At 44.8% G+C, this 13,538-nt stretch overlaps 1 protein-coding gene across 2 annotated transcripts; it reads right to left on the bottom strand.

Annotated features, from left to right (window-relative positions):
- Window positions 1-1,966: 1,966 nt before the first annotated feature.
- Window positions 1,967-9,578, bottom strand: LOC133633946 (uncharacterized). 2 transcript variants are annotated; one of them, XM_062026788.1, is made up of 2 exons: window positions 4,523-9,578; window positions 1,967-2,308 (listed from the first exon to the last, which is right to left on the bottom strand). In XM_062026788.1, exons 1-2 carry the CDS (start codon window positions 6,089-6,091, stop codon window positions 1,982-1,984), a joined length of 1,896 nt encoding a protein of 631 aa, XP_061882772.1. In that variant the 5' UTR covers window positions 6,092-9,578; the 3' UTR covers window positions 1,967-1,981. The 2 variants fall into 2 exon arrangements, 1 of the variants encoding a protein (XP_061882772.1); XR_009821858.1 differs by having other exon boundaries at window positions 2,163-2,308.
- Window positions 9,579-13,538: the final 3,960 nt, after the last annotated feature.

The raw sequence follows: 13,538 nt of genomic DNA on the forward strand, positions 1-13,538 counted from the left end.
GCCCTCTAAGGCCCTCTGAACTGAGCCATCTGGTGCAGTGTTGTTAGGAATGAAGGTACAGCATTGGTCACCAAACATTGCACACACGCCTTCTTCCTTGGCTAGGATGCGGTCAAGGGCTATGCGGTTCTGGATGGCCATGAGAGAGGTCGGGGCAAGTTGTTCAGCAAGTCCCTCAACGGCGTCACGAGTCAGGTTGGTCAGTCTCAACAGATTATAAAAAACATAGTTAATGCGTTCAACATTTTTAGTAGCAGTCACAGGGAAAATAGCACCAATGATAGGAAGGTTCTCGAAACCTGCACAGGATTCACACCACAATTTGTGTTGTGAGGGGACCCCTCTTGGTTGTCCAATTGCATCAAAGTAAACACCATCAGGGTTTCTCATCAGATCAAAGGAGCCCTTTACACTCCTTCGAGATAAAACATGGCGGCGTTGGCGAGAAGTTAGAGAGGCCGCTGAGACAGGAGTTACAAGGGGAGTTAATTTGGTACCCACTAGGGTGAGTGGGGTCACCAGTCTAACCATAGCACAAAGCCCTACGGATGACTTTGGGATTCTAATGTACAATCTGTGCTCCCCACAATACCAGAATAAGTCAGCTCGTGCCCAAGGGCCTATCCTTGAGCCATCTATCAGTGTGGTGCACCAGGAAGGGTTAATATCACCCAATTTGTTGGGGGACGAAGAGGGTCCTTTGAATTGAAAACACGTGTAATTCAGCTTTTGGGCCACAAATGGAAGAAGTCGGGTGGAATTGTCAACAGGAGGGTACACACTAGCCAACAAATCGCACCCTGGTGGCGTGGGTTCAGAGAACAAGGAAATAAGACAGTTTGAGCCATTTATGTCAGTCAACTTAAAAGGGGCGGGGTAAGTGTGGGGAAAAGGACGTCCAGCGGAACAAGCAACACAGTCACCCAGGTTTTGGCTCTTAGCCATGCTAGTCATCCACCTGAGCCATAGGTTGCCTGCACCTGCTCCTAAGGTCAAAGCTACCAGGTCTTCAGTGGTGATGTCATTAGTATACACAGATGTGAGAGCTTTTGTAACGTCACCGAGGTGGAGTGGCACTTTAGGTGCTACAGAGGGGGCAAAGGTAGTTAATGCCCTCTCAAGGATATTAATTTTAATAATCCCTTTAGGGTCCGTACCAGCCTGTTCAACCCCCAAAACAACATAAAAGGGACTTGGCACAACACCCATTCCGATAATTGTAAGTGCAAGGGGATTCTGGGAACGATCAAAATTCCTCTGAAAGGTCATCCCTCTCTGAATAACTTGTAATAGTAGAGGTAGGCGGTAATGGTAAAAAGAGGGCCCTGTGTAGTGGGTTACACTCGTCCATGAGGGGCACCACCCACTAGAGTATGTTGTCTGCTTCCGACACCAATGATTCAGTTTTATGTCGTCACAAAGATAGAGGTTACTACTACGGTACAAACTATTTTTCCCCCCGCATTTAATCACACTGCACAGGTCAAAAAAATAAGTCTTGCTGTCCCCCCTAACCCAGTCTATTTCAAGTCCGCCGTATGTTCTAAGACACTTGTCAGTCACTGTCGTCGGGAAGGAAGGACTGAGGCACAAGAACAGTAGAACAAGCCTAAACACCAATCCGTCAGGAAATACTTCTGGGCGTAACATCCTTGTTTTTCGACTATCAAAATCAGAGTAATTCAGGTAACGAAACGGGGATAAACATCAAACTTTTCACTTAATATAACGACACAGATAGTTATGCTGAAAACAAGCAAGAGAAATTGGATAACTTCGAGTATAAAGGCTGGTCTCAAATAAGGATATACAATATAGAAGTTAAAAAGAGTAATATAGGTAGAAAATCTCTCTCTCAGCGTCGTCTTCTGGGCTGTAGGATTATGTGTGTGTAATTAAAGCCTCGCTCTTCTATGACCTAGAGGGGGAGAGGTTACTAGCACGATCACCCCTTATGTGTGTTACTTCGTTAACACACCCACTAAAAATGAGTCGTTTTCTGCTCCCGTTCTTCTTCAGCTGCCTCAGGCTCAAAAGGCGCTGCTAGGGGGTCGAGTGGGGCAGATGATGTGGCTATGTCAGCAATGACATCCGCTGGTGATCTATCAGGTTCTTCAGCAGGAGTGCAGAGGGAGAGGTGGTACCAGGTGTCCCCTTTACCAGCTAGTCGAAGGGCGTGAGACGTCCGTTCCACGACCTTGAAGGGACCAGTCCACCTGGGCTCCGTCCACTTGCGTTTGATGACTTTGAGCTTGACCCACTCTACGGGAGGGAGGGTCCCTGGAGGAGTGGATTGTTGTCCACGAATCTGTGCAGAGAAATTATTACACAAATTCTGAATTTGTTCAAAGTACCATTTTGGTTTTACGCTGATTCTTCCTTCCAGGGAGGCAGCTGGTCCTGGGAAGGGCTGACCTGAATGCAGTTCATAGGGTGAAAAACCAGTTTTGTTCATGGACATTCGGATGGTCATTAAAGCCAATGGTAACGCGTCAACCCACTTCAATTTGGTCTGTGCACAGATTTTTGCCAATTTTGTCTTGATGTTTTGGTTCATTCTCTCGACCTTACCTTGGGACTGAGGATGGTACACCGAACCAAACCTGTGTTCTAGTCCGAGAGCCTTTTCGACCAAGGCTAGGTGAGTATTTTTGAAATGGGTGCCGTTGTCTGACCTAATCTTTTTGGGGAAACCATGTCGGGGAATTAGGTCATTAACAAGCCATTTAATTACTGATTTTGCATCCTCTTTTGAGGTTGGAGTTGCTTCCGGCCATCCACTGTAATTGTCAACGCAAGTTAGCAAGTACCTTTTCCCTTGTACCGGATTGATCATGTCAGTGTAATCGATCGTCCATTCTTCACCATTTTGTGCCGGAATGGGGAAAGTCCCCATTTCTGGTTTCAGTGTTGGTCTGGGGTTAAAGTCCTGGCAGATATCGCAGTATCTGACGTGGTTGTCCACAATGTTCTCCAAATAGGGGTGCCACCATAGTGACAAGTTCGCTTTTGTTTGCTTTGCCCCCACATGTCCGGGACCGTGGGCCCATCGGAGCATTTTTTGTCTAATTCCTGGGGGCCAGGCCAGGTGACCATTTGGCCCTCGCCAAAGACCTGTCGGGTCTTGTCTAGCGCCTCTTCTCAGCCACAAAGTTTTCTCTTGTGGTGAGGCCTGCTCCTGATGTTTTCTGATTTCATTATCAGACAGGGCAGGTAGGAGTTCTGTCTGGCAGGCAGTGGCAGTCATGATAATTCCAGTCTTGTCATAGCCAGCAGTTTGCTTAGCTACGGAGTCAGCAAAGTTGTTACCATCAGTTACTGTCCCTTTTTCCTTACTGTGTCCCTTGCACTTGACAATAGCTATCCTTTTAGGTAGGAGCAGCGCTGTTTCCAGTGCTTCCATTTCTGTCTTGTATTTAATCGGATGTCCTTCAGCAGTCAGGAAGCCATTTCTCTTCCATTTAGGAAGGTCAATGACAGCTGACATGAAGGCATAAGCCGAGTCTGTAAAGATAGTCACTTCGTAGTCTTTTCCTTGCTTTAGGGCTTCTGTCAAAGCCACAAGTTCAGCTCTTTGTGCCGACAGCTGTTCGTCAAGTGTCTGGGTGGCCAAGGTCTCCCATTCTCCTGAGCTGGACTGCTGTACCACTGACCAAGCTGCCTGCAATCCCTTTAGAGGATGTCTGAAACAACAGCCGTCCGTGAACAGCCAGTGGGAGCCTGGGATGGGTGTGGTCAACAGGTCTGGTCTTATCTTTTCAGTCAAAGCAACTCTCTCCTCACAGTGATGTAGTTCTCCACTATTTATGTTATCAGCCATGTTGATTCCTTCGTGTGTAAAAGTTATGTGAGGTTGTTGCAAAATTTTCATGAGTCTGCGTTGTTTGAGTGGCGTCATGGTAAACAAATGTGATGATACATATGCAATGACAGTGTGGTTTGTCAGTACTGTAAGTGGGTGTCCCATGACAATGTGTGCCGTTTTGTCAATCAGTTTTGCCAAAGTGGAAGCATGTTGCGAGCATGTGTGATGTCGAAGTTCAGATAGGTCAAGCAGAATGCTGGTGTAGGTTAAAACGCAACGCGTTCCCCCTATACCTCCCCCTTCAGGTTTCTGAAAAAGGACAGCGTTAGCAGTACCTTCACTCTCAGAAACATCTAAGTAGAAGGGTAGTTTGTAGTCTGGTACTGCAAGGGCAGAAGCAGAAGACAAATGTTGCTTGAGGTCAATGAAAGCTTGTTCGGCCTCAACCGTCCACTGGAGGGCAGCATTTGAGTTGCGGACTCCAGCAGTGCGGAGGAGGGCACGAAGAGGAGCTGTTTTCAAGGAAAAACAAGGAATGTAGGAGCGGCTGAAACCAGCCAATCCAAGGAAGGACTGTAATTGTTTGACAGAAGAAGGTTTAGGATGACATAGGATAGACTGGCGATGGTCAGGGGACAGGGAGACCCCCGTTGAGGAGATCTCCCGCCCCATGAAATGAACAAGGGAACGGGCAACCTGCAATTTCTTACGAGAGACCTTGTATCCTGTTGAGGCCAGACGCTGAAGAACAGCTAGGGTGGCCGCCAGGCATGAGGTAGGAGAAGAAGCAGCGATGAGTATGTCATCTACATACTGGACAACAAATGTGTCGTCAAAAAGCTCCACTGAGGCCAGATCGTCTCGTAATTGCTGGTTGAAAAGGCCAGGCGACAGTTTCCAACCTTGTGGGAGGCGGGAGTACTGCAGCTTTTGACCTTGAAAGGTGAAAGCAAAGACATGTTTGATGCATTCAGCGATAGGGATGCAAAAGAAAGCATTCGCTAGGTCAATGACAGAGAAATAACAGTGTGCAGTGGTCAGATGGGTGAGTGCTGTGTAAGGGTTAGGAACAGGTATGGGAGGGGTCACTGTGACGTCATTAACGGCCCTAAGATCGTGTACCATCCGGTACACAGAGGTGCCAGTTTTTGGAACAGGCAAAATAGGTGTGTTCCATTTAGAGTTGGAGGGTTCCAATACTCCAGATTGTTTAAGGCCTGAGATGGTATCTGTAATGCCATCTATGGCTTGTTGTTTTTGTGGGTATTGTCTGACATGTACCACACTACTGGTGTCAATTTTGACAGAGACAGGGGACGCATTGACAGCAAGACCAACATCTGTGGGACCTTGAGACCAAACGGTCAGTGGGAGGGTGTTTAACATGTCAGCAGCTTCAGGATGGTCTGTTCGTTCTTGCCCATGCTCTCGAGCGACCTGAAGATGTTGTAGAACCCCGAGGTCAGCAGTCTGAGAGCAGGAGATACGAAACATATCAACTGAGTCAGAATGTTGTAAGTGTGGTATTTGGGTGTCTACCCAATCAGTGGCAGATACTCCCTGTTTTGTCATTGGACCCAAGTCCTTGGCTTGGTAGGCGGGACAAAGAGCAAGAGAACAATGTGGGACTGCCGTAGCGTCCATTTTATACCATTTTTTCTGTTGAGGAGTGAAATCGACATGGGCGGACACACCCTGAGCTCCAGCATAGATGTGAGTGTAGGCCAAAGGCCACTCTTTCCCTGCTATGGTGTCAAAACCTTCTTGGTAACTTTCATCAGATTGGCGATCATAATATAAGGTGACATGTGGCGGATCAGGTGGTGGTACATACGGACGCAGCTCGGTCAGCCAGGGCTTCCACTGATAGAAGAGCAGGAGCAGCCCTTGTCCTTCACTTGTTTCCGGGAGGAGGCGTGTCCAGTAGATGTCCGCCATTTGTGGTACCTCAGGTTGAGGCATGAGCACAAACATGGAGGAGCCTTTATAGTGGTGTCGCAGCTTGGTGATAGTGCCGTCAGGTAACACCAGGAAGGTTCCTTCTGTGCGATATTGGATGTCAGGGTACAGTTTGTAAAGCAGATCATTACCGAGCAGGCAAGGTGTGTGATGATCAACCACGAAGGGATGCTTTAGCGAGTGTCCAGCAATCTGAACCGGAAGTGGTTTGGTGACAGGTAACATCCTTGTGACCCCAGCAAAGCCTTCAACCTTTAAAAAGGAAGCACACAGTTTCTTTGGAACTACTGCATTCAAAAGTGAATGTGTAGCGCCAGTGTCAATCATGAACTGATAACATTGTCCATTGACAACTATGTCCAGCAGGGGGCCTGTCTGTATTTCCTGCTGTGGCTCCTGCTGTGGGCAGCTTCAGAAGACCCCCCCTTGGTCCACGTCGTCACCCAGGAAGTAGGCGGAGGCGCCAGGCGCTAAGGCGGACCTGGGGGCGTGGTATTGTTGCTGTTGTTGTGGCTGCTGTTGGGAGGAGCTCTGCTGTGGGTGCCCTCTGCCACGACCTCGTGTTCGTCTGCCGGCACGACGGAACCATTCCTGTTCGGAAATACTCGGACAGTCTCGGCTCCAGTGACCAGGCTGGTCACAGTTGAAACAGTTTCTTCCCCGGATTGACTTTGAAACGCCGCGTCCACCACCTGAGCCTGAGGGTCTGGTTTCAAGTTTATTGAGGATTCTTTCCTCCATCTTTTGTAGTTCAAAAGCAAGTTCACCCGTTGCCGAATACACTTTAGCAGATTTGTGACCTTTAGGGTCTTTAGACATTTTTGCTACATCAATTTGTAAATTAAGGAGTTGTTTCCTTACTGCTCTGTCCTCAGCCTTATCATTTTCACCTTGCTTAGTCCAATTCTGCATGTGGTGGATAAGGTGCCTCTCCCAGGTAGCACCGTCAGCTCCTGGTATATCAGGATTAGCATCCATCCTTTTTTTCACCACAGTTGGCATTGCGTCAAGTACGGCTCGTCTAAAAAACTGTCGGTGTTCCCCTTCTTTACTGGGGTGCACACCTGTAGCACGTGACCATTGCTCTTTAGCTTGACTTATGAATACATAAGGTGACTCACCATCTTTCCACTGATAAGTGGGTGTGGCATTTTGACACGGAAGAGGAAAGAGACTGCGCATAGCAGTAGCTATGTCGTGAATGTATGGTGTTATTGGCAGGGTCTGAGGTTCAGCCATTAATCCTGCTTGTTGTTCCATGTTTTGGCCATCTTGCGTGGAAACACAACGATACAAAATGCCCCTAAAGTCTCCTACTGAGAGTGTGTATCCTGCTGTTAGTTTGTCTAACGTATTAAGCCAAAGACTCCCACCTTCAGACACAGGTGGGAGTTTGTCAACGATGGCCTGTATGTCTGCAACAGCAAAAGGCTTATATTGGAATCTGCCGCTATTATCAGGAAAAAGTGGATATGCGTGTCCCTCCAGCTTTTTTTTTAAGCGTGTGTTGTATGCATGTGGTTCATGTGGGTGTTGGTCAATGTAGCCTTCCATTGAGCCATTAACAGTTACAGGAGACCACAAAGTCTGGCTCTGTTGTGTGTTGTATGCATGTGGTTCATGTGGGTGTTGGTCAATGTAGCCTTCCATTGAGCCATTAACAGTTACAGGAGACCACAAAGTCTGGCTCTGTTGTGTGTTGTTCGAGAATGTCTGATGTGCACGTGAGAGACTGTCATCTACTGGGGGAGGGCATTTGTTTATGGCAACAAAATGGTCTGGCGTGTAAAGTGAGGAGTTCTGCATTGACTCATGCATTATCTGCTGTCTAGTAAGATTAGGCATATTCGGGAGGTTTTCCGCTGGGTGGCTGTTATTTTGGGGCTTAGGCACCAGAGGTGATTTACACTCAGGAGACAGCATTAGTTTTGGAGGAGGGTTCAATCTTAGAGAGGCTGTGTGAGCACCGCCCTCATTTGTCACAGGAGTAGGGGGTGGACCAGAGAGCTTTGTTTCTGTTTCGACCACCAGGGCTCCTCCTGTGACTGTCAAAAGTGGGTATAAAGACGCCTCCGGCTTTACGTCATAGGGCGGTGGCTTAGTCAAAGTCTGGGCGGGTCGTTTGAATTGTCTTGCGCATGCGCGACAGGCGAAAGACCAGTCAATCCATTTTTTCATGTTTATCTCAATTGTTTTCATTTCTTTAGCAGCTTTTCTTTTTTCCATGTAACTCCCGCTTACTCGAATTCCCTCTAGCTTCCTTTTCTCATTCGTCAAACGCTTATATTCTCGAGCACATAAGTTCTGTAAGCCTTCTTTTAACCCGTTAGGTTCCTCGCCCTGTGCTCGAGTCATCTCCTTAACTACTTTACTTCGTTCCTTTTTGTCTCTCCCCGCGGACTCCATTGTTACCAAAAGCACATTCAATTGATCATTGAACGATAACCATTCATCACATTTTCCCCAGCCGTCATCACATTCTTGTCTGTCACACTCCTTGGCCATTTTCACCAGCGCACACACACACACAAGCACGTGTAAGCACTCACGCACACACAAGCAAGTGCCTACAGCCCTACGCACACACACACACACACACACGTAAGCACTCTCTCTGCGTTTCACTTTACCATAAAACTTCCAGTTACTTTTTTATTTTATTTTTTATTTTACCTGACGTTTGAGTTCACAACTTTTCGAGTATTGTAAACTCCCTCTTAACCCTTTCAAGGAACGTTCTCTTTTTTTTCTTTTTAAACTCTACTTGCTAATTTTATTGTCGACAACCGTCCATTCAATTGATCATTACACAGTAATGATTCATCACATTCCTCCCCGACCGCCATCACATTCCTGTCTGTCACACTCAGTGGCCATTGTGTCTATTTTTTTCAGAAGGGCCTCGAACCCCTGAAGGCCTTTAACCCACAAACCATACGGCGGCCTTTAACCCCGTAATTTTTCGTACAATACGCAGCTAGAGCCTCTAACTCTAACCCGTGCAATTTATCGTGCAATATGCAGGCCTCTAACCTCCATATCATACGAGGGCCTTTAACCCGTTACTCTTTTAGGCGGCGACCAACTACCCAGGGTGAGCCACACCCAACTATTAGTTCACTCGTCAATGAAACTGCCCGTCACGGTAATCGAGACACAATGGCGTGAGTTGACCACCTATTTACAATTTTAATGCAATGGCAGGCTCGGCAAAAATGCAATCAATCTATCAAAATCACCATTCTGTGTCTGCGGTACAAAGCAGTGTTTAACTTACAGACTTCTGGGCAGACTCCTAATGCAGATTTTATCTAAAAAGAAAGGTTCTGCTTACCTTGAATTATGTTTTGGCCATGTGAGTCTGTCCAGAAGATTGCAAGAGAAGGTCCAATTGTCAGCGTGTCATCCCGGACGAGCCCCCAAATTGTTGCGTTTGACCAGATGTTCCTCCAAGTGGGATGTAAAACGCTGGTCAGTCCCAAGTTACTTAGATGACACATAAACTGATCTCGAATATACACCAATCACAGAATAGGTATTTTCTAATTTTATTGTCAAATATTTGAGAATAGAGACCAGCCTCGAACAACACATCCAAATGCGTAGCCCAAGTTGATCTGGCATTCCACAGGCCAAAAGCAACTCTTTTCACACAAAGAAAGCCCGCCTTTCCCCTCCCCCCAACACTGATAAGAAGAGAGACTTGGGGGTTGTGTTCACATTCCTGATGGTTTACGACCCTATCTAACCAGGCAATCTGAAGACAAAGAGAAACTAGTATACAGAGTAAAATTAAGGAAAGAAATGAGCTGATTCAAACATGATTATGAATAAAGAAATAGCTCTTAAACATATGCATTATCTACAGGATCTAGATATCTAGTCAGGACACTCCTCACTCTTTTGCCTTCACCTTCATTGTCCATTCGTTTTTGGTGACTTTTCATACTCTGGACCTAGACATTGAGTCCGCGACATACATGGCGGACAATAACTGATACAGTCTGCTTTGTCAGTCCAAAAGCATTCGCCGTTTTCCGTAGTCTTCCTTTGACGGCCAGGTAATACAAAGCACACGCTACCTATTTTTATCACATCCACGGAAGACCGCATTCTCGTTGTCTCTCCTTCGACAAAGTTTTTCAGTAAGTAGAATCACAGCTGACCTGGACATTGGAAAGTTCTCTTGCCAGTGTTGTATCCAAAATAGATGCAATCACTTTCTCTTAAGGTATTCATGTGTGATTTCCACAAGCGTCTGTACATGTAGAAGAATGAGAAACACGGGCATGTCTGGATGACTCGCCTCCATATTTCCAGTGGTTAGCTCCGAGTTACGAAACTGCTTTATTATGAAGCTGGCTGCGGCGCGTTCTTTCTGACGTCACTTCCTGTGTGGGGCGCTGTCTTTCTGGCGTCACTTCCTCTCTGAACTCAGTTTGTAAACGATCAATGAGTCCATACAAAGCTAAGAGTCATGGATTCAAGAAATAGACGGCGCACTTACCCGTGTAAAAAATTATCCAAGTAGGGGACCCTTAAACGATGATTTAGTGTGGCCAAAACGGGGTTTAGGCTAAATAATTTTTTGTTTAGTGAGTTATCCGGCTTAATGTAGACATGGTCTAAAATCTTCATCCTTGTCCTTTGATCGACTGGCAAGCAGTCCAGGATGTATCCCAGCTATTGCAATTGTTGTTCTATTGTAGGAAATACGTTTATGTTTAGTTTGGGCCCCTGCATGAACAGCTGAAGGGTCATCGGGAGGACATGATAAATGTTTAGCAGCAGTTGTGTCTCCATGTGATAAAGGTGAGTGTTAACGACCTGTTAACGATAGCTAATGAGTCCCATTGTTATGCAAATTGTTAGCGAATTCTGGCACTAATACAAATTACTGTTGGGAAACGATTCGATAAATCATTCAAGTTCCTGTTAAAGTAGCACTATGGGCGATACGGCTAAAAATCTATATATCGCGATATACGTAAATTGCAGCCTCTTGTGTTAACAATATCACAATCGATAGTTTGCATATTAACGATAAAATCACCATTTCAAAAGGGCTTCTACTTTAGCTGCCGACGTATGCGGTAACATGCTGTCACTTCCTGTTGTAGTATTTTTTTTAAAAACTCATATCACTTTGCATCTAATAAATTAATATCACATGTTATACAATGTTACATTCTTTTGTCATGTTCCCATGATTTATTTTGTTAAATTCCACAGAAGAATATTTATTTGTTACATTTATTTTCTATAAAGTATTTTTTCTATGCTTCGGATGTGGCTCTTAAGGCCTCACTGCAGGCTTTGCAAAGTCATGGTACCTCTAAACCAGGGGTGTCAAACTCATTTTAGCTCAGGGGCCGCATGGAGGAAAATCTATTCCCAAGTGGGCCGGAAAGGTGAAATCATGGCATGATAACTTAAAAATAAAGGCAACTTCGGGTTGTTTTCTTTGTTTTACTTTGGCCAAAAATACAACAAGCTCATTTTGAAAATTTGCAAATTACAAATAATCCTCTGGACAAAACACTTCAAATTCGTTAAAAATTCTGAGGAAATTGGTGCAGTTTTAAAAACACAATGAGCTTAGACTTTGTCTCAGTGTGTCTACAAAGCCAGGATTAAACTTTATGTCACAGTCTTTCTGGGATTGAACAGGAACACAACATGTAAACTCTTCTAGGTATCAAATACCTCCTTTGTCATGTCCATCTATCAATCCAGTGCTAACTCAACAAACCGTAAGAAACGGCGGTAAAAACTCTTCAAAAGGGTTAAGTTCACTTTTCTGTTTGACAGAGACATTTTGGGGCAACGAGGGTGCCAAATAGCGATGTGTTTGAAGCATAAGACATAAAACGGGAGGTTTTAAGTTTCATGTGGGTTGAGGAGGAGGAGCCACAGTCCCCCCTTTACTGTGTACCTCTTGCTTGGCCCCTGTATAAACCATTTGCTTGCCTAACAGAATTGCTATTGTGACATCCAGTGGACACATTTAGAACAGCAGTTTCTTTCATTCCAAAAAAAAGAAGCAGCTCATTTTTATATTTGGCAAACCCATCACGCGGGCCGAAAAAAACGTGTTCTTGGGCCTGATCAAGCCCCGGGGCTGTACGTTTGACACCCTTGCTTTAAACTAAACTAAATTGATGCCAATCCACTATTTTTTTTCAAAATAAGAATCGATAAGACAACCGATAAGGAACCGAATAGTTAAGCAGACTCAAAAGTGGAATCGGAACTGGCAAAATCTTACCAGTTTCCGTTCCGGGGACGGCGTGGCGCTGTTGGGAGAGTGGCCGTGCCTGCGACCTGAGGGTTCCTGGTTCAAACCCCACCTTCTACCATCCTAGTCACGTCCGTTGTGTCCTTGAACAAGGCACTTCACCCTTGTTTCTGATGGGTTGTGGTTAGTGCCTTGCATGGCAGCTCCCGCCATGTGTGTGTGAATGGGTGAATGTGTAAATAGTGTCAAAGCACTTTGAGTACCTTAAAAGTAGAAAAGCGCTATACAAGTATAACCCATTTGTCATTTATTTATCATTTATATCCCTTGCTACAATTCATTCTTGCAAAATAATTCAAATGACTTCTCCATGATTCCTGTTGTGTGTCCTGCTTGAGTAATCAAATTATGTTTTTACATCTGTCAATCATCTTTATAACTGTTGAGTCAGTATGAAAAATAAATACAATAAAGCATAAAATATTACCGTCAATGGTAGAATAATATTGAATGTGGCAGAAAAATGAAGGGGGACAAGACTTCTTTTGAAGACATTGCCATCTCAAGTGTGTGTGTGTGCATGTGCGTGTGTGTGTGTGTGTGTGTGTGTGTGTGTGTGTGTGTGTGTGTGTGTGTGTGTGTGTGTGTGTGTGTGTGTGTGCCAGCGTGCACATGTGTAAATGTGCAGACACATTGTTATTCCTGCAAGTGGATACCCAGAAATAGAAAGTGCTGACCTCTGTTCTCATCACTGAGCTTTGTCTCCCACCAACAGGAGGGGGGCACACTGTCAAAAGGTTTCCTCCCATTCCTACTTGATCCGACATCCACCTGCATGATATCTGCTGACAGACAGAAAAGTGAACAAACTTTTGGATTAAAGATCAAATCCCGTTCCCCACAAATGTGAACAGCAACATGTCGAGAGGCAGAAACTAATAGAACTATAATATACTGCCGCTCTGTACAAACGCAATCCCACTAAAGCGCCTTTTTTCTGTTCAACCACAAAAAGATTGTCTTATAAGACAAAATGCCGCTATGTACATTTTTGTCATTGAAGCCTCTTATTTCATTCATTTAGCTGTTTTTAAATGAAAATAAAAACATGAACCAGTGATGAAAAAATAGGCACATAATTATGTTAGGGAAGGGCAAAATGTCCTAAAAATGATATTGCAATTTACATAGCAGATTTTTTATTGCAAAACACAAAACCAGTGAAGTTGGCACGTTGTGTAAATCGTAAATAAAAAAAAGAATACAATGATTTGCAAATCCTTTTCAACTTATATTTAATTGAATAGATTGCAAAGTCAATTTATTTCATATTCACACTGAGAAACCTAATTTTTTTTGCAAATAATCATTCACTTAGAATTTAATGACAGCAACACATTGCAAAAAAGTTGGCACTGGAGCATTTTTACCACTGCGTTACATGGCCTTTCCTTTTAACAACATTCAGTAAACATTTGGGAACTGAGGAGACCAATTTTTTAAGATTTTCAGGTGGAATTCTTTCCCAGTCTTGCT

Source organism: Entelurus aequoreus, linkage group LG18 (assembly GCF_033978785.1).
Source record: "Entelurus aequoreus isolate RoL-2023_Sb linkage group LG18, RoL_Eaeq_v1.1, whole genome shotgun sequence".
NCBI lineage: Eukaryota > Metazoa > Chordata > Actinopteri > Syngnathiformes > Syngnathidae > Entelurus > Entelurus aequoreus.